Raw genomic sequence first — 18779 nt, 5'->3', positions numbered from 1 at the left:
TCTCCACTCACAAGTATAGGAATTATTACAAACAAACAAACCAGGCCATCTTCCCCCAGGCCATCAGAACACTGCAACTCTCCACTCACAAGTACTCACACACACACACACACACACACACACACACACACACACACACACACACACACACACACACACACACACACACACACACACACACACACACACACACACACACACACACACACACACACACACACACACACACACACACACACACACACTCACACACAGACACACACACACACACACACACACACACACACACAACACAACATGCTGCAACCGCTTTAAACGATCACGTTAACCCTTTCACTGCCGCACTACAAAAACGGTTAACCCTTTCACTGCGACAACACACAGAAGGTTAACCCTTTCACTGCCACACAACAACAGCCGGTTGTGTGATAGTAAAGGGTTAACCTTCTGTCGTATGTGGCAGTGAAAGGGTTAAACAAAATGTCACTTTAAATAATGGAAAAGTCACTTTAAAGGAATGAGGTATGTAAAAAGTCACTTTAAGGAAAGAACAGATGTGGCTCTTGTATAATATAGTTTAGATACATTAAGTATAATAATGACGGAGTTAAAACTGTATATTGTATAGTAGTGTAACCAGTGACCTCTCATGTATTTAGCATGTCTATTTTATCATGCACATCTTATGTCTTACCTGTTTTTTTTTCTATGTCTATTTTATTATTAGTATTATTGCACAATCGATGCGGGCATGACCACCCGCATTTCACTGGATGCCCTGGTATGTATGTGTCACAAATAAACCTCTCGATTCTAGATTCTTGAACCAGCTGGTGATACTGCATATCTATCTGTATTGTATGTTAACAGCTAACATGAATCTAAATTCTGTTATTACCACATCTTGTTGTATTATTTATATACATTTCCTATATTCATATATTCATATCCTCTGGCGTCCCGATGGTCTTCAGAGGAGCAGTCACTGCGGAGTTTCACCGGAGAGATGCCTCGATAGATGAAGAGCCCCTCGATCTGCTGCGTCTGTCCTTCTACGGCTCCTAGCTGTAACTATTTTTCCAGAATAAGAATTCCAAAGGCAGAAGAATAAGGCCATGTCCAGACGAAAACGATGTCGGTTGTATCCGTCAAAGTATTTTATCGTATATGCACCTTTCGTCCACACGGAACTGCGTTCTGGGAGCCTGAAAATACGCTATTTCATGAGAACGGCCCCCAGAGCGGACACATCTGAAGACGCAATAAATCGATCAATCGACGCCACCCTTGTGTTCCCGTCTTTACAAGCCTATACGCATCTTTCCTGAACCGTTGACGCGGTAGCCCGCCTCTCCCTTAATCCGCGTGCGCAAACCCAGCCAACAAAAAATAAACATGATACATATATGTCTTATATGTCCAGATATGTCCTGGCTAGACGTGTTTATTAAACACCGGGAGGCTACTGTGATGAAATACACGATACGATACTAGCTAGAGATTAGCGTCACATAGCGGGCCTTTTTCTGAACACCCAAATAAGCTAGTAAAAAATTAAAGAGAGACATCTAAAACACCGGAAAGACGTTTATTTTGTACATTTGCGACAGCGATACAGCATTTCAGTGTTCTCATTTGGACGCGCATATTTCTTGAAACGATTTCGTGTTTACGGAAAACTCTTTTGAAATGAAAACGAAAAAAGATCGGATCCGTCTTCGTCTGGACGAAGACCGAAAGGTTCAGAGAGGAGGAACTTTTAGAATTGACAGGATACGTCACCGTCCGTTAGCAAAGGTGTTGTGTCTGCAAACACAAGGTTACGTCTGGGCCCCGTTCCCCGTACCTGGATAACTGAGTTAGCCGGATAACTTTCGGTGAAGTCTGACTTAAGCCGGACTTTCCGGCTCCCCGTACCTGGATTGTCCAGATCACCATGACAACAGATCCAAAAGTTTGAGCCTGGTCGAAAGCAGGGTTTAAGTTCAAGTTAGCCGGATCAACCATCGCCACGCCCCCGCAAAGAAGTGACAGCCCGTTTCCTGAAATTATTCCCACAGTCTACGATCTGCATTATACCATTCTGAATTACGTTTTTGTGCTCCATTCTTCCAGAGGGGGCTTTTGAAATGTAAAATAGACCCAAAATGCTGATACTAAATTCACTTTGTCCTAAATAATGCACGTTATATATACCGTGGCGCTCGCTCTGTGCGATGTACACATTATGACATGTGGTTATTTTAATTGTAACTGGGATTAAGATGTCTGATGAGATGCGCTGTTTGACGGATTTGAGAAATTGAATGAGCCGTTGACGTCACATTAATGAATGAGGATAAAGAAATAAAACTTCATTCAAAATAAAGAATATTCTAAACACGGGTCTCTCGTTCATTAATGTATAAACAATGAATTTATCGCATCTGGCACAGTGGCGCAGCGGTAGTGCTCAAGCCTGCCATCCCCGCGACCGGTGTTCGAAACCCCGTGTTTCCAATATAATTTTTTTGAATATAATATTAATGATTATACGCCAAAGTAGCCTGGTTTTAAGTTAAAATATTATAAATCTACATGCATTGAGGATGTCATTCTTTATATAGCTCTCAACGTGCACCAAATTGAATTATTCCTATATTGCAAAAAGAAGGAAAAGACTAGGGTTTCGAACCCCGGTCGTCTGCGTGAAAGTCAAAAGAACAACCCGTTAGACCACAGTGGAGATAAGTAAAAGATCGACCACACATCAATCAATGGGTAAGAGAGCCGTATCGTAATTCTGTATAACAGTTTAACTAATTATTTTCGCTAGCAAGATCTCATTTGATTATTCAATCCAGCAGGCAAGTTTAAAGAAATATAATCTGATTGATTGAGGTAATGAGGGACTTAAAATTAGCCTATAGATAACGCATTTAACTTGTCGGCGAGGCGATTGAGCCGTATTGCAATCTGTCAATAAAGTTTTAAATCAATTAATCAATCAATGCCGTTAGAGAATCAGGATCTCTGCCATCGATACGTGCTGGCGACTGAAGCGGCCGCGCGCACTTAGCCTGGGTCTCAAGTCTGAATCGAGTTAACGAGACTGAATCCACCTTCGAGGAACAGGAAAATCCCGGCTTCAAACATCGGGTTAACTGAATCTGGATAATGACATCTTGATCGACTTAGTTGAACCAGGTACGGGGAACGGGGCCCTGGTCCTACTTTAAGAACAAACAAGGTTATGTCTGGTCCTACTTTAAAAAACAAACACAAGGTTACGTCTGGTCCTACTTTAAAAAACAAACACACGGTTACGCCTGGTCCTACTTTAAGAACAAACAAGGTTACGTCTGGTCCTACTTTGAGAACAAACAAGGTTACGTCTGGTCCTACTTTAAGAACAAACAAGGTTACGTCTGGTCCTACTTTGAGAACAAACAAGGTTACGTCTGGTCCTACTTTAAGAATAAACAAGGTTACGTCTGGTCCTACTTTAAAAACAAACACATGGTTACGCCTGGTCCTACTTTAACACTTTGATTGCCTAAGGCTAAATTCATGATATACCATAGGTTGCCAGCTCTATTTGTCTATGGAGAAGTTCCCCTTCTTTGCAGAGCTATAACTTTTTAAATTCTATTGCTAAATTGCCATTATTAGGGCCCATTCAATGTCCTATATGTATTGTTCAGGGTGAAGCAACGTTAAACTTTTTCATTCACATATTCATACTAAAGTATGGTCTAATGTATAAGTATGTTTTCATCTCTTTCTGCAGCTTTCTCCAGAACGTGATCTATAGCCCCAAATGCATTATATTGATGATGAATTACAGTTTGATGGCAATCGGCGCGATATAAAAAATTCCAACTAGACATGGTTCTAGAAGTTACTACACATCATCTGATGTTGACCGGATGGGTGAGGGGGCGTTTATAATTCCGTGGGCAACATTATACCATTCATCTAGTGTGGGTCATATGTTCATCGGATCAGTTAGTATAGGAGACATTGAAAAATAACGCTGAATCTTACCGTATCTTCCTCGCGCCGTTGGGCGATGAGCGTGGAACAGACATTTTCCTATTATGGGATGTAGAAATATCGGGTCCATTTCCAGCTTGTATAATAGTATATACGTCCAAATCATGTTGTTTATCGAGTTATTGGCAACGGATCGCTATGTATTGTGACGAGCTAGAGTGCCGGAACCTATACCGAGTGCCCGGAAGTAATATGGGTGAATAGCACATCGTCCATGTAACTTCCTCTTTGGCGATTGCGCCGATCGGCCACCAGATGGCGCTCTTGAACCGCTAGAGGGTTCAGTGGGGCTTTTTGGTGGGTCTCAGGCCAGCGGATGGGAAATATGAATCCGATCACAGATTTTTGAAATATTGATATCAAAGACGAGTTACGGCGTCTTCGGCAACTTGAGCATGGCGGGGAAGGACGCCTAAACACGTTTTCGGCACTTAAAGTGTTAAAAACAAACACACGGTTACGTCTGGTCCTACTTTAAGAACAAACAAGGTTACGTCTGGTCCTACTTTAAAAACAAACACACGGTTATGTTCGGTCCTACTTTAAGAATAAACAAGGTTACGTCTGGTCCTACTTTAAAAAACAAACACATGGTTACGTCTGGTCCTACTTTAAAAAACAAACACATGGTTACGTCTGGTCTGGTCCTACTTTAAAAAACAAACACAAGGTTACGTCTGGTCCTACTTTAAAAAACAAACACATGGTTACGTCTGGTCCTACTTTAAAAAACAAACACACGGTTACGTCTGGTCCTACTTTAAAAAACAAACACAAGGTTACGTCTGGTCCTACTTTAAAAAACAAACACAAGGTTACGTCTGGTCCTACTTTAAAAAACAAGCACACGGTTACGTCTGGTCCTACTTTAAAAAACAAACACATGGTTACGTCTGGTCCTACTTTAAAAAACAAACACAAGGTTACGTCTGGTCCTACTTTAAAAAACAAACACAAGGTTACGTCTGGTCCTACTTTAAAAAACAAACACAAGGTTACGTCTGGTCCTACTTTAAAAAACAAACACAAGGTTACGTCTGGTCCTACTTTAAAAAACAAACACAAGGTTACGTCTGGTCCTACTTTAAAAAACAAACACAAGGTTATGTCTGGTCCTACTTTAAAAAACAAACACATGGTTACGTCTGGTCTGGTCCTACTTTAAAAAACAAACACAAGGTTACGTCTGGTCCTACTTTAAAAAACAAACACAAGGTTACGTCTGGTCCTACTTTAAAAAACAAACACAAGGTTACGTCTGGTCCTACTTTAAAAAACAAACACACGGTTACGTTCGGTCCTACTTTAAAAAACAAACCAACAGACAGTAATAACCTTCCGTCACATTTCGAACCCTTCAGCAACAGATGTACAGTACTGTAGGCCTCTCACCGGTTTGGCAGGTAGAATGAGGACATCATAAACCGAGGATGTTTCACCTGGTCTCCACGCATTCAGGCCACACAGGTAGCCAGACAGCTGAGTCATTACTCATTCAGACACCAGAGCCTCAGCCTTGGCCTCTGCATTCACATGGCGCTTTCTCTCACTTTGCTGGGCGACAGGAATCATAATCATAATATCTTTCTTGGTTTTCTGACTGCATTTCGTTTTCCGTTACGATAAGATACGATAAGATATTCCTTTATTGATCCCCTTGGGTAAATTTGGGGCGTCATAGCAGCATGGGGGAGAGGTAGGGATGGGTACCTTTCACATTTGAACCGATACGGTACCGGTACCTGTGAATCGATACCGGTACCCAACGGTACCTTTTTTCGGTACTTTAGTCTAAAAAAAAATTATTTACCTACCTCAGTCGTGAAAAAAAATAAATCCAAACTTCAAATAACTACAATTTCGACAGTTTTCGGCTTGCCATTTCTCCGACTGCTTTGTTGTTGAATCAAGTCAAATCCTAGGTAAGCATATATTGTGTGTGTGAACGTTGACATGAAAAGAAAAAAGGTATATAAAAAAATAAAATAAAAAAATCGGTATCTCACTTGAATCGATACTCGGTATTACCGACGTGTTTCGGTTCGGTACCTTAAAAGTACCGAATTCGGTACCCATCCCTAGGGAGAGGGGAGGGGAGGTACAGGTATGGTCAGGGTAATAGTAGAAAGACATAAATATAGGCACACATTTATTTTCTGAATATAAATATATGAGAAAAAAATAAACGGTGTAAACAATGTAAACAGGTGCAGGTGAGGGTGGTTAAGAGTCAGACACACTTAGTGGTCAGACGTTCCTAATAGTACAAATTACAATGTGATACTCTGTGACTCCTCTGTACAGCACTTTGGTTGACACGTGTCATGTTAAATGTGCTATATAAATAAATCTGATTGATTGATTGATTGATTGATACGACTCCTGAGCCACTGTCTAACCCTAACCTTCTGATTACCAGACGAGCGCTCTACCTCCTGAGACACTGTCTAACGCTAACCTTCTGATTACCAGACGACCTGCTCTACCTCCTGAGACACTGTCTAACCCTAACCTTCTGATTACCAGACGACCTGCTCTACCTCCTGAGCCACTGTCTAACCCTAACCTTCTGATTACCAGACGACCTGCTCTACCTCCTGAGCCACTGTCTAACCCTAACCTTCTGATTACCAGACGACCTGCTCTACCTCCTGAGACACTGTCTAACCCTAACCTTCTGATTACCAGACGACCTGCTCTACCTCCTGAGCCACTGTCTAACCCTAACCTTCTGATTACCAGACGACCTGCTCTACCTCCTGAGCCACTGTCTAACCCTAACCTTCTGATTACCAGACGAGCTGCTCTACCTCCTGAGCCACTGTCTAACCCTAACCTTCTGATTACCAGACGACCTGCTCTACCTCCTGAGCCACTGTCTAACCCTAACCTTCTGATTACCAGACGACCTGCTCTACCTCCTGAGCCACTGTCTAACCCTAACCTTCTGATTACCAGACGAGCGCTCTACCTCCTGAGCCACTGTCTAACCCTAACCTTCTGATTACCAGACGACCTGCTCTACCTCCTGAGACACTGTCTAACCCTAACTTTCTGATTACCAGACGACCTGCTCTACCTCCTGAGACACTGTCTAACCCTAACTTTCTGATTACCAGACGACCTGCTCTACCTCCTGAGACACTGTCTACCCCTGACCTTCTGATTACCAGACGACCTGCTCTACCTCCTGAGCCACTGTCTAACCCTAACTTTCTGATTACCAGACGACCTGCTCTACCTCCTGAGCCACTGTCTAACCCTAACTTTCTGATTACCAGACGACCTGCTCTACCTCCTGAGCCACTGTCTAACCCTAACCTTCTGATTACCAGACAACCTGCTCTACCTCCGTAAGTAAGAACGAATTATTATTTTATTTATTGTCAAAGTATGCATAATGTTGTGTTAATTACACGACAAGAGATATGTAATGTTAATTTCCTGAAATTATTCAGTTTTTGGGGGGGGGGGGGGGGGGGGGGGACCCTGCATATATCGGTATCGGTTGATATCGGTATCGGAAATTAAGAGTTGGACAATATCGGTATAGGTAAAAAAGCCAATATCGAGCTGGTTGGTTGAAATACTTATTTTGACCCAGTGTCTCTGAGGACATTGAAACGAGACACCCAGACGCCCATACGGGCAGACAGACAGACACCCAGACGGCCAGACGGACATACAGACAGACGGCCAGACGGACATACAGACATACAGACGGACATACAGACAGACGGCCAGACGGCCAGACAGACAGACAGACAGACGGCCAGACGGCCAGACAGACAGACGGCCAGACAGACATACAGACGGACATACAGACAGACAGACAGACAGACGGCCAGACAGACAGACGGCCAGACGGCCAGACAGACAGACAGCCAGACAGACATACAGACGGACATACAGACAGACAGACAGACAGACGGCCAGACAGACAGACGGACAGACAGACAGACAGACAGACAGACGGCCAGACAGACAGACGGCCAGACAGACATACAGACGGACATACAGACAGACGGCCAGACACAGACCAGCGGAGGGACTTGGGAGGACGCGCGACCCTCCGCTGACACAGCAGGTAGCTACTAGCTACAGGGCAGAGGACGGACGGACAAAAAATAAACCCGGTAATATTATTTTACTTTTTCAGTTTGACTGAAGTCGGCATGTTCTTTTTGGCCGACGCACTGGTTTTGAGAGCAGTGTGTCCCTGAGAATATTTGCGTCATTCAAATCGGAGCAAAAAATAACTGCCAAAATACAAAACCACAGAGAGCGAGAGAGAGAGAGAGAGAGAGAGAGAGAGAGAGAGAGAGAGAGAGAGAGAGAGAGAGAGAGAGAAGAGAGAGAGAGAGAGAGAGAGAGAGGAGAGAGAGGAGAGAGAGAGAGGAGAGAGAGAGAGAGAGAGAGAGAGAGAGAGAGAGAGAGAGAGAGAGAGAGAGAGAGAGAGAGAGAGAGAGGAGAGAGAGGGAGAGAGAGAGAGGCGGACAAACAGAGACAACTCTCTAGGTGTGGCTGTTAACTACTTATTATTCTCAGGATCTAGACTGTAGAGCCAAGTTTCCCTCGGGATGAATAAAGTATTTATATTCTATTCTATAGGACTCAGTTATCAAAAGATTCAAAAGATGAATTAGGATTCAACTAGTGAACAAGCTACAGTATATATGATTGCTGTTAGCTACTCCTCTCTCTAGGGAACAAGCTATTGTTGTTAGCTACTCCTCTCTCTAGGGAACAAGCTATTGTTGTTAGCTACCCCTCTCTCAACTAGTAAACAAGCTACATTATATATGATTGCTGTTAGCTACTCCTCTCTCAACTAGTGAACAAGCTACAGTATATATGATTGCTGTTAGCTACTCCTCTCTCAGCTAGTGAACAAGCTACAGTATATATGATTGCTGTTAGCTACTCCTCTCTCAACTAGTGAACAAGCTACAGTATATATGATTGCTGTTAGCTACTCCTCTCTCAGCTAGTGAACAAGCTACAGTATATATGATTGCTGTTAGCTACTCCTCTCTCAACTAGTGAACAAGCTACAGTATATATGATTGCTGTTAGCTACTCCTCTCTCAACTAGTAAACAAGCTACAGTATATATGATTGCTGTTAGCTACTCCTCTCTCAACTAGTGAACAAGCTACAGTATATATGATTGCTGTTAGCTACTCCTCTCTCAACTAGTAAACAAGCTACAGTATATATGATTGCTGTTAGCTACTCCTCTCTCAACTAGGGCACAAGCTACAGTATATATGGTTGCTGTTAGCTACTCCTCTCTAGGGCACAAGCTACAGTATATATGGTTGCTGTTAGCTACTCCTCTCTAGGGCACAAGCTACAGTATATATGGTTGCTGTTAGCTACTCCTCTCTCAACTAGTGAACAAGCTACAGTATATATGGTTGCTGTTAGCTACTCCTCTCTCTAGTAAACAAGCTACAGTATATATGGTTGCTGTTAGCTACTCCTCTCTCAACTAGTGAACAAGCTACATTATATATGATTGCTGTTAGCTACTCCTCTCTAGGGCACAAGCTACAGTATATATGGTTGCTGTTAGCTACTCCTCTCTCAACTAGTGAACAAGCTACAGTATATATGATTGATGTTAGCTACTCCTCTCTCAACTAGTGAACAAGCTACAGTATGATTGCTGTTAGCTACTCCTCTCTAGGGCACAAGCTACATTATATATGATTGTTGTTAGCTACTCCTCTCTCAACTAGTGAACAAGCTACATTATATATGATTGTTGTTAGCTACTCCTCTCTCAACTAGTGAACAAGCTACAGTATGATTGCTGTTAGCTACTCCTCTCTAGGGCACAAGCTACATTATATATGATTGCTGTTAGCTACTCCTCTCTCAACTAGTGAACAAGCTACAGTATATATGGTTGCTGTTAGCTACTCCTCTCTCAGCTAGTGAACAAGCTACAGTATATATGGTTGCTGTTAGCTACTCCTCTCTCAACTAGTGAACAAGCTACAGTATATATGATTGCTGTTAGCTACTCCTCTCTCAACTAGTAAACAAGCTACAGTATATATGATTGCTGTTAGCTACTCCTCTCTCAACTAGTGAACAAGCTACAGTATGATTGCTGTTAGCTACTCCTCTCTCAACTAGTGAACAAGCTACAGTATGATTGCTGTTAGCTACTCCTCTCGGGCACAAGCTAAAGTATACAGAGTTTATCATAACGGAGCGAGTGACGTATAGCTTTTAATGAGGATATCGATTATCTTTTTTTAAGTCCACGATGCATAATGTTGCTGTCTGATGTGTCTGCTGTGTGTCCAAGGTTTCAGTAATTATGAAAAACAGCGTTACTTTCTGGCGACCATGCATTTCTTTTAAACGAACACCTTCTGAAAAATCCCTTGGACTCGTATTGTACAATCCTCTCGTTAAGACGAATCAGCGACCGCATTGTCCCACTTTGATAAGTCACCGAGTTAATATATGAATAATTGAAAATGCATAAATCACTGTACAACACGCATAATAAAATATGCAACGGTGAATACATCACGTCGGTTCCGCTCGGTCCTGTTCACTCACGGGTCGTCTGTATCGCTCTCCGTCTCGCTGTCTGCCCCGCCCCTCTCCGCAGCAGCAGCAGGATTGTCATTGGTCGGGGGAGGGCGTGCCGGGGACCCTCCCCTTATGTCCGGTGGGCCGCCGCGTCCGTCACTCACCAGGGCCACGGCGCAGCGGGGCTCTGAGGAAGAGAACGAGGTGTTGTTCAGGCTGCAGACGGGGGCTGAAGGTGACTACCGAGGTGGGGGAGGCTCCCAGGGGCCCTGCACTGAGCTGGGGGAGGCTCCCAGGGGCCCTGCACCGAGCTGGGGGGAGGCTCCCAGGGGCCCTGCACTGAGCTGAGGGAGGCTCCCAGGGGCCCTGCACTGAGCTGGGGGAGGCTCCCAGGGGCCCTGCACTGAGCTGGGGGAGGCTCCCAGGGGCCCTGCACCGAGCTGGGGGAGGCTCCCAGGGGCCCTGCACCGAGCGGCATGCAGTCCATCTCAAACACTGGGCCACTTTGGATTCCCATGAACACACAGACACTTATATTGGCTTAGTTCTAGTGGAAGCCAAACTGGAATGGAGAAGTAAGACAACTCCTTCCCTCCACTATGAATTAATGAATGAATGAAAACTTTATTTAACAGATTGCAGAATGGGGTACAATACGGTACGGCTCAATACACACAATTGTTAATAAGGGGATGCAGACCAGAGAAAGACTTTCGTCTTGTTTACATCATCAGGGTCCCCCATTTTCAATTCCTAGTGACATTTATGACATACACAACATACATGACATCATGACATTTATGGCATAGGGACATACACGACATACAGGTATATAGTACTGTTACATTTGTGACATATACGATATGCAAATATACAGTACTGTTACCCAGAGATCGTAACAGAAAATATATACATATGATGAGGAGGAGACTGTACATTAGGAGGGGGTGGGTGGGGTTGGACATTTACGGTGGCCAGTTTCGAATTGCAGCCTCCCGTAGGTGCTCTTTAAGAGCGGTTTTGAATGTGGGTAGGGATTAAAAAAATGTTACGGCTGTGGGTAGGGCGTTCCACATTGATGTGGCATAATTGCAAAACGTGTTTAGTCCCTTGTTTGAGCCGAATCTGGGTTGCACATGATTTGTGGAGCTCCCTCTGGTGTAGTGGGCGTGGTATTCACTGACCTTTGGGAAGTATTTTGACATGTACATGGGTACCTTGGTGGTGTAGTGTATCTTGTAGACCAGGCCCATTGCAAGTTGCTGTACTCTGTCGTCTACTCTAAGCCATCCTAGGTTGTCAAAGTGGGCCGGGGTGAGGTGGGTTCTAGGAGTAAGGTCAAGCAGTAGTCTGACTAGTTTGTTTTGTGATGTTTGTAATCTTGTTTTTAGCACCTTTGATGTGCTTTGGTACCATGAGGTGCACGCATAGTCGTAGTCTAGTCTGAGAGTACCCTCTCTAGCCTCCCTACCTAGGGATACAGGGTGTTAGTACCCTCTCTAGCCCCCCTACCTAGGGATACAGGGTGTTAGTGCCCTCTCTAGCCTCCCTACCTAGGGATACAGGGTGTTAGTACCCTCTCTAGCCCCCCTACCTAGGGATACAGGGTGTTAGTACCCTCTCTAGCCCCCCTACCTAGGGATACAGGGTGTTAGTGCCCTCTCTAGCCTCCCTACCTAGGGATACAGGGTGTTAGTGCCCTCTCTAGCCTCCCTACCTAGGGATACAGGGTGTTAGTGCCCTCTCTAGCCTCCCTACCTAGGGATACAGGGTGTTAGTGCCCTCTCTAGCCTCCCTACCTAGGGATACAGGGTGTTAGTGCCCTCTCTAGCCCCCCTACCTAGGGATACAGGGTGTTAGTGCCCTCTCTAGCCTCCCTACCTAGGGATACAGGGTGTTAGTGCCCTCTCTAGCCCCCCTACCTAGGGATACAGGGTGTTAGTACCCTCTCTAGCCCCCCTACCTAGGGATACAGGGTGTTAGTACCCTCTCTAGCCCCCCTACCTAGGGATACAGGGTGTTAGTACCCTCTCTAGCCCCCCTACCTAGGGATACAGGGTGTTAGTGCCCTCTCTAGCCTCCCTACCTAGGGATACAGGGTGTTAGTGCCCTCTCTAGCCTCCCTACCTAGGGATACAGGGTGTTAGTACCCTCTCTAGCCTCCCTACCTAGGGATACAGGGTGTTAGTGCCCTCTCTAGCCTCCCTACCTAGGGATACAGGGTGTTAGTACCCTCTCTAGCCTCCCTACCTAGGGATACAGGGTGTTAGTACCCTCTCTAGCCTCCCTACCTAGGGATACAGGGTGTTAGTGCCCTCTCTAGCCTCCCTACCTAGGGATACAGGGTGTTAGTACCCTCTCTAGCCTCCCTACCTAGGGATACAGGGTGTTAGTGCCCTCTCTAGCCTCCGTACCTAGGGATACAGGGTGTTAGTACCCTCTCTAGCCCCCCTACCTAGGGATACAGGGTGTTAGTGCCCTCTCTAGCCCCCCTACCTAGGGATACAGGGTGTTAGTACCCTCTCTAGCCCCCCTACCTAGGGATACAGGGTGTTAGTACCCTCTCTAGCCCCCCTACCTAGGGATACAGGGTGTTAGTACCCTCTCTAGCCTCCCTACCTAGGGATACAGGGTGTTAGTACCCTCTCTAGCCCCCCTACCTAGGGATACAGGGTGTTAGTACCCTCTCTAGCCTCCCTACCTAGGGATACAGGGTGTTAGTACCCTCTCTAGCCCCCCTACCTAGGGATACAGGGTGTTAGTACCCTCTCTAGCCTCCCTACCTAGGGATACAGGGTGTTAGTGCCCTCTCTAGCCCCCCTACCTAGGGATACAGGGTGTTAGTACCCTCTCTAGCCCCCCTACCTAGGGATACAGGGTGTTAGTACCCTCTCTAGCCCCCCTACCTAGGGATACAGGGTGTTAGTGCCCTCTCTAGCCTCCCTACCTAGGGATACAGGGTGTTAGTGCCCTCTCTAGCCCCCCTACCTAGGGATACAGGGTGTTAGTGCCCTCTCTAGCCTCCCTACCTAGGGATACAGGGTGTTAGTGCCCTCTCTAGCCTCCCTACCTAGGGATACAGGGTGTTAGTACCCTCTCTAATAATAATAATACTTCGTTTTATATAGCGCCTTTCAAAGGACCCAAGGTCGCTTTACATAAGGGGGGGGGGGGGGGGGGGGAGATAACAAGTCAACAAACATAGTGGACAGACACAACACATACATATAAAGTGAGAAAGTTAGGGGTTGAAGGCCAGGTTGAAGAGGTGGGTTTTGAGCAGTTTTTTAAATGAGTCCAGAGTTGGGGTGGTGCGGAGTTCTGCGGGGAGGGAGTTCCAGAGGGTGGGAGCTGCCACACTGAAAGCTCTGTCCCCGAACGTCCGCAGTCTGGTTCGGGGGATGGAGAGCTGACCAGTGTCCGTGGATCGCAGGGACCGTGACTGAGTGTAGGGGTGGAGGAGGTCAGTGAGGTACTGAGGTGCCAGGGCGTGAAGGGATTTGTAGGTGAGCAGGAGGGTTTTGTAGGTGATGCGGGATTTGATGGGGAGCCAGTGGAGCTGGATGAGGATGGGGGTGATGTGCTGCCAGGGTTTGGTGCGGGTTAGAACCCTGGCAGCTGAATTTTGAACATACTGGAGCCTGTCCAGGGTTTTGCTTGGGACCCCGGACAGGACCCCGTTGCAGTAGTCCAGGCGGGAGGTGACGAAGGCGTGGATGAGGGTCTCAGCTGTGGTGTCGGAAAGTGATGGTCGGAGTCTGGACCTAGGGATACAGGGTGTTAGTACCCTCTATAGCCTCCCTACCTAGGGATACAGGGTGTTAGTACCCTCTCTAGCCCCCCTACCTAGGGATACAGGGTGTTAGTGCCCTCTCTAGCCCCCCTACCTAGGGATACAGGGTGTTAGTGCCCTCTCTAGCCCCCCTACCTAGGGATACAGGGTGTTAGTACCCTCTCTAGCCCCCCTACCTAGGGATACAGGGTGTTAGTGCCCTCTCTAGCCTCCCTACCTAGGGATACAGGGTGTTAGTGCCCTCTCTAGCCTCCCTACCTAGGGATACAGGGTGTTAGTACCCTCTCTAGCCTCCCTACCTAGGGATACAGGGTGTTAGTACCCTCTCTAGCCCCCCTACCTAGGGATACAGGGTGTTAGTGCCCTCTCTAGCCTCCCTACCTAGGGATACAGGGTGTTAGTGCCCTCTCTAGCCCCCCTACCTAGGGATACAGGGTGCCGTACTGCCGTGTGTGTGTGTGTGCGTAGGGATACGCAAAGGCTGAGGGAGAAAACCCTGAAAGAAAACCGCACTGCCTTGTGTGTGTAGGAATACGCAAAGGCTAGGTCCTCACCGACCTGTAAGGAAGGGCATCCGAGGTATAAAACTATAGCTACAAACCAAAAATGATGACTCCAGTGGCGTAGAGTCATCGCCCGTCCAACCTCACTGTAGTGGGAAAATAGGGACGTTAAAAACGAAGATGATGATGATGATGATGATGATGATGATGATGATGATGATGATGATGATGATGACGACGACGATGATGATGATGATGCTTGTGGTGTAAACAGCGACATGCTCTGACCAGAGGGCACTTCATGTCTGGACACAGTTCCTGGCTGTGTAGAAAGATTATTCTGTTCCGTCGTTAAACTCCGTAAACCCGTATTTACTGGTTATTATTGGCTCTGGATGTGATTTCTATTCTGGTGAATCGGTGCTAAATGTCGAAGGGCTCCTCTCCGTTTGGAGTCTTGATTATTAACATCCAGGCCTTATATGCAGCAACTTGTTAGTATCGCCTGGAGATTGACCGGAGCAAGTGAGGGTGATTTGGGGGTCAGTGTGTTCCCCCCGTGTGCAGCCAGGCAGCTGGGAACCTGTCCTCGTACGACCCGGTCTGGTGGTGTGTGTGTGTGTGGATGGGGACAGGGAGGGGGGGCCCCAGGGCCAGAGACATGCATGGGGCCCAGAATGTCCTGTGGTCACCACTGAGATAGAATGAAAAATAGTAGTAGAGGTTGTCTCGATAGTAGGGCTGTACCGAATGTAATTTTTTTTTTTTTTACCTTCGAAGCTTCTATTGAAGTTTTCGAATTAAGCTTCGAATGTCTGTCGTCATATTATATGACATAATCATATTTAATAATCATCAATTATTAAATCAACTTTCTTTAATGAATATAACTCGTCAGTTTCGTCAACATAAATAATCCAATAAGGGCACGGTTGGTACGAAAGTGATGGTGACGTCTTGATGGCGCGCCAAGCGGATGCAGATAGCCTACATCATTTATGATAAATGTTTTATACATTTTTTTATGACGAGTCATATACTATAATAGTATAATACTATAATATTAGTGTAGCCTAATCTTTATCTGCAACTGTGAAGAAAACCCCCATTGGTTTAAACAGAATGAATAGACACATAAATCTTTTTCGGAACAGCCCTACTTGATAGCCTAACTAGTGTAACCGAGTGGATTTGAACCTGGGACTATAGGATCCACAGGCGGGCCGCGCTAACCAGCTGAGCTAAAGGGTCAGAGCCGTTAGCAGGTGCTGGTTGACTGTAGTTTACACTAACCAGCTGAGCTGAAGGGTCAGACCTGTTAGCAGGTGCTGGTTGACTGTAGTTTACACTAACCAGCTGAGCTAAAGGGTCAGAGCCGTTAGCGGGTGCTGGTTGACTGTAGTTTACACTAACCAGCTGAGCTAAAGGGTCAGAGCTGTTAGCAGGTGCTGGTTGACTGTAGTTTACACTAACCAGCTGAGCTAAAGGGTCAGAGCCGTTAGCAGGCGCTGGTTGACTGTAGTTTACACTAACCAGCTGAGCTAAAGGGTCAGAGCCGTTAGCAGGTGCTGGTTGACTGTAGTTTACACTAACCAGCTGAGCTAAAGGGTCAGATCCGTTAGCGGGTGCTGGTTGACTGTAGTTTACACTAACCAGCTGAGCTAAAGGGTCAGAGCCGTTAGCAGGTGCTGGTTGACTGTAGTTTACACTAACCAGCTGAGCTAAAGGGTCAGAGCCGTTAGCGGGCGCTGGTTGACTGTAGTTTACACTAACCAGCTGAGCTAAAGGGTCAGAGCCGTTAGCGGGTGCTGGTTGACTGTAGTTTACACTAACCAGCTGAGCTAAAGGGTCAGAGCCGTTAGCGGGCGCTGGTTGACTGTAGTTTACACTAACCAGCTGATCTAAAGGGTCAGACCTGTTAGCGGGTGCTGGTTGACTGTAGTTTACACTAACCAGCTGATCTAAAGGGTCAGAGCTGTTAGCGGGTGCTGGTTGACTGTAGTTTACACTAACCAGCTGATCTAAAGGGTCAGAGCTGTTAGCAGGTGCTGGTTGACTGTAGTTTACACTAACCAGCTGATCTAAAGGGTCAGACCTGTTAGCAGGTGCTGGTTGACTGCGACCGACTGGTTAGTAGTTAACACTAAATGGTAAATGGCTGTTTTTATCCAAAGCGATTTACAATTTGTTCCTCACATTTTACCCGTTCACTCACACATTCACACACTGATGGCGACCATGCAAGGTGCCGACCTGCTCATCGGGAGCAATTAGGGGTTAAGCGTCTTGCTCAAGGAGAACATCGACACGCTGCCCGGGAGGAGCGAGAATCGAACCGGGAACCTCCGGATTGCCAGACGACTGCTCTACCTCCCGAGCCACTGTCGCCCCCCACTAGTTACATACACTAGTATACATATCATTTACACACGACCGCAAAGGTTAGAGAGTCCATCTGCTGCATGGCTTTTCTGTTCACTTTGGGAATGCTGGACGAATGCTAGAGCCAGGTTTCCCCATTAACCCTTTCACTGCCACACTACAGATGGTTAACCCTTTACTATCACACTACAGACGGTTAACCGTCTGTAGTGTGATTAGTAAAGGGTTAACCTTCTGTAGTGTGGTAGTGAAAGGGTTAACCGTCTGTAGTGTGATAGTAAAGGGTTAACCTTCTGTAGTGTGGTAGTGCAGTGAACGGGTTAACCGTCTGTAGTGTGATAGTAAAGGGTTAACCTTCTGTAGTGTGATAGTAAAGGGTTAACCTTCTGTATTGTCGCAGTGAAAGGGTTAACATTCTGTATTGTCGCAGTGAAAGGGTTAACCTTCTGTAGGGTGGTAGGGAAAGGGTCAACCTTCTGTAGTGTGGTAGTGAAATGGTTAACCCCTTTGTCGTTCGGCAGTGAAAGGGTTAACCTTCTGTATTGTCGCAGTGAAAGGGTTAACCTTCTGTATTGTCGCGGTGAAAGGGTTAACCTTCTGTAGGGTGGTAGTGAAAGGGTCAACCTTCTGTAGTGTGGTAGTGAAATGGTTAACCCCTTTGTCGTTCGGCAGTGAAAGGGTTAACCTTCTGTATTGTCGCAGTGAAAGGGTTAACATTCTGTATTGTCGCAGTGAAAGGGTTAACCTTCTGTAGGGTGGTAGGGGAAATGGTTAACCTTCTGTAGTGTGGTAGTGAAATGGTTAACCCAATTTGCCGTGCGGCAGTGAAAGGGTTCACCTTCTGTATTGTCGCAGTGAAAGGGTTCACCCTTTGATAGAGTGGCAGTGACAGGGTTAAACACAGGGTGTTGCCGGGGCGACGTGTCAGACTTCTCACCAGGTCAACCCGCCCCTCTGGAGTAAAAATGGCACGATATCAGATACTCGTCTAGACTGAGAGAGAGAGGGGGAAAAGGGGGCGTGGCAGGAGCTACCTTTGCTCTGATTGACAAGCTGTTGGCCATCGGCAGGCTGTGCAGGCTGGGCTCCTGATTGGCTGGGCTCCAGGAAAGGGACCAATGAATGCCAAGGGAACACTGGCACCGACCGAGGCTCCACGTTGGTCCAGACTGAGAGAGAGAGAGAGAGAGAGAGAGAGAGAGAGAGAGAGAGAGAGAGAGAGAGAGAGAGAGAGAGAGAGAGAGAGAACACAGATAGAGAGAGAGAGCGAGAGAAGAACAGAGAGAGAGAGAGAGAGAGAAAGTGGGGGACAGACAAATGTGATTTATGTTTATTCCTATAACTACCACGAACCACAGACAGATGGCGGTGGTTCGCCCTCTAAAACCTTTATGATCCTCAGGCGGCAGCATGCGTTACAAAGTACACCGAGAGAGAATACAGACCGTGGAAAGCATTCTGTTATGTATTTATTTATTTACTTACTCAGATATAATATATTTCCTTCCCAC

The 18779-nt window shown here is 46.2% G+C and overlaps 1 protein-coding gene across 1 annotated transcript in view; it reads right to left on the bottom strand.

The window, feature by feature from the left end:
• Window positions 1-18779, bottom strand: part of LOC311238845 (protein capicua homolog) — a gene marked incomplete at its 3' end in the record, with an annotated part of 78851 nt that overhangs the window by 28171 nt on the left and 31901 nt on the right. The window contains 2 exon segments of the mRNA XM_084327045.1: window positions 10618-10777; window positions 18303-18437. Coding sequence (XP_084183171.1) covers window positions 10618-10777; window positions 18303-18437 — 295 coding nt within the window.

Source organism: Notolepis coatsorum, assembly GCF_963971535.1.
Source record: "Notolepis coatsorum genome assembly, chromosome: 13".
NCBI lineage: Eukaryota > Metazoa > Chordata > Actinopteri > Aulopiformes > Paralepididae > Notolepis > Notolepis coatsorum.
The sequence above is the reverse complement of the archived record's forward strand: the minus strand, read 5'-3'. Positions and strand labels throughout refer to the sequence as shown.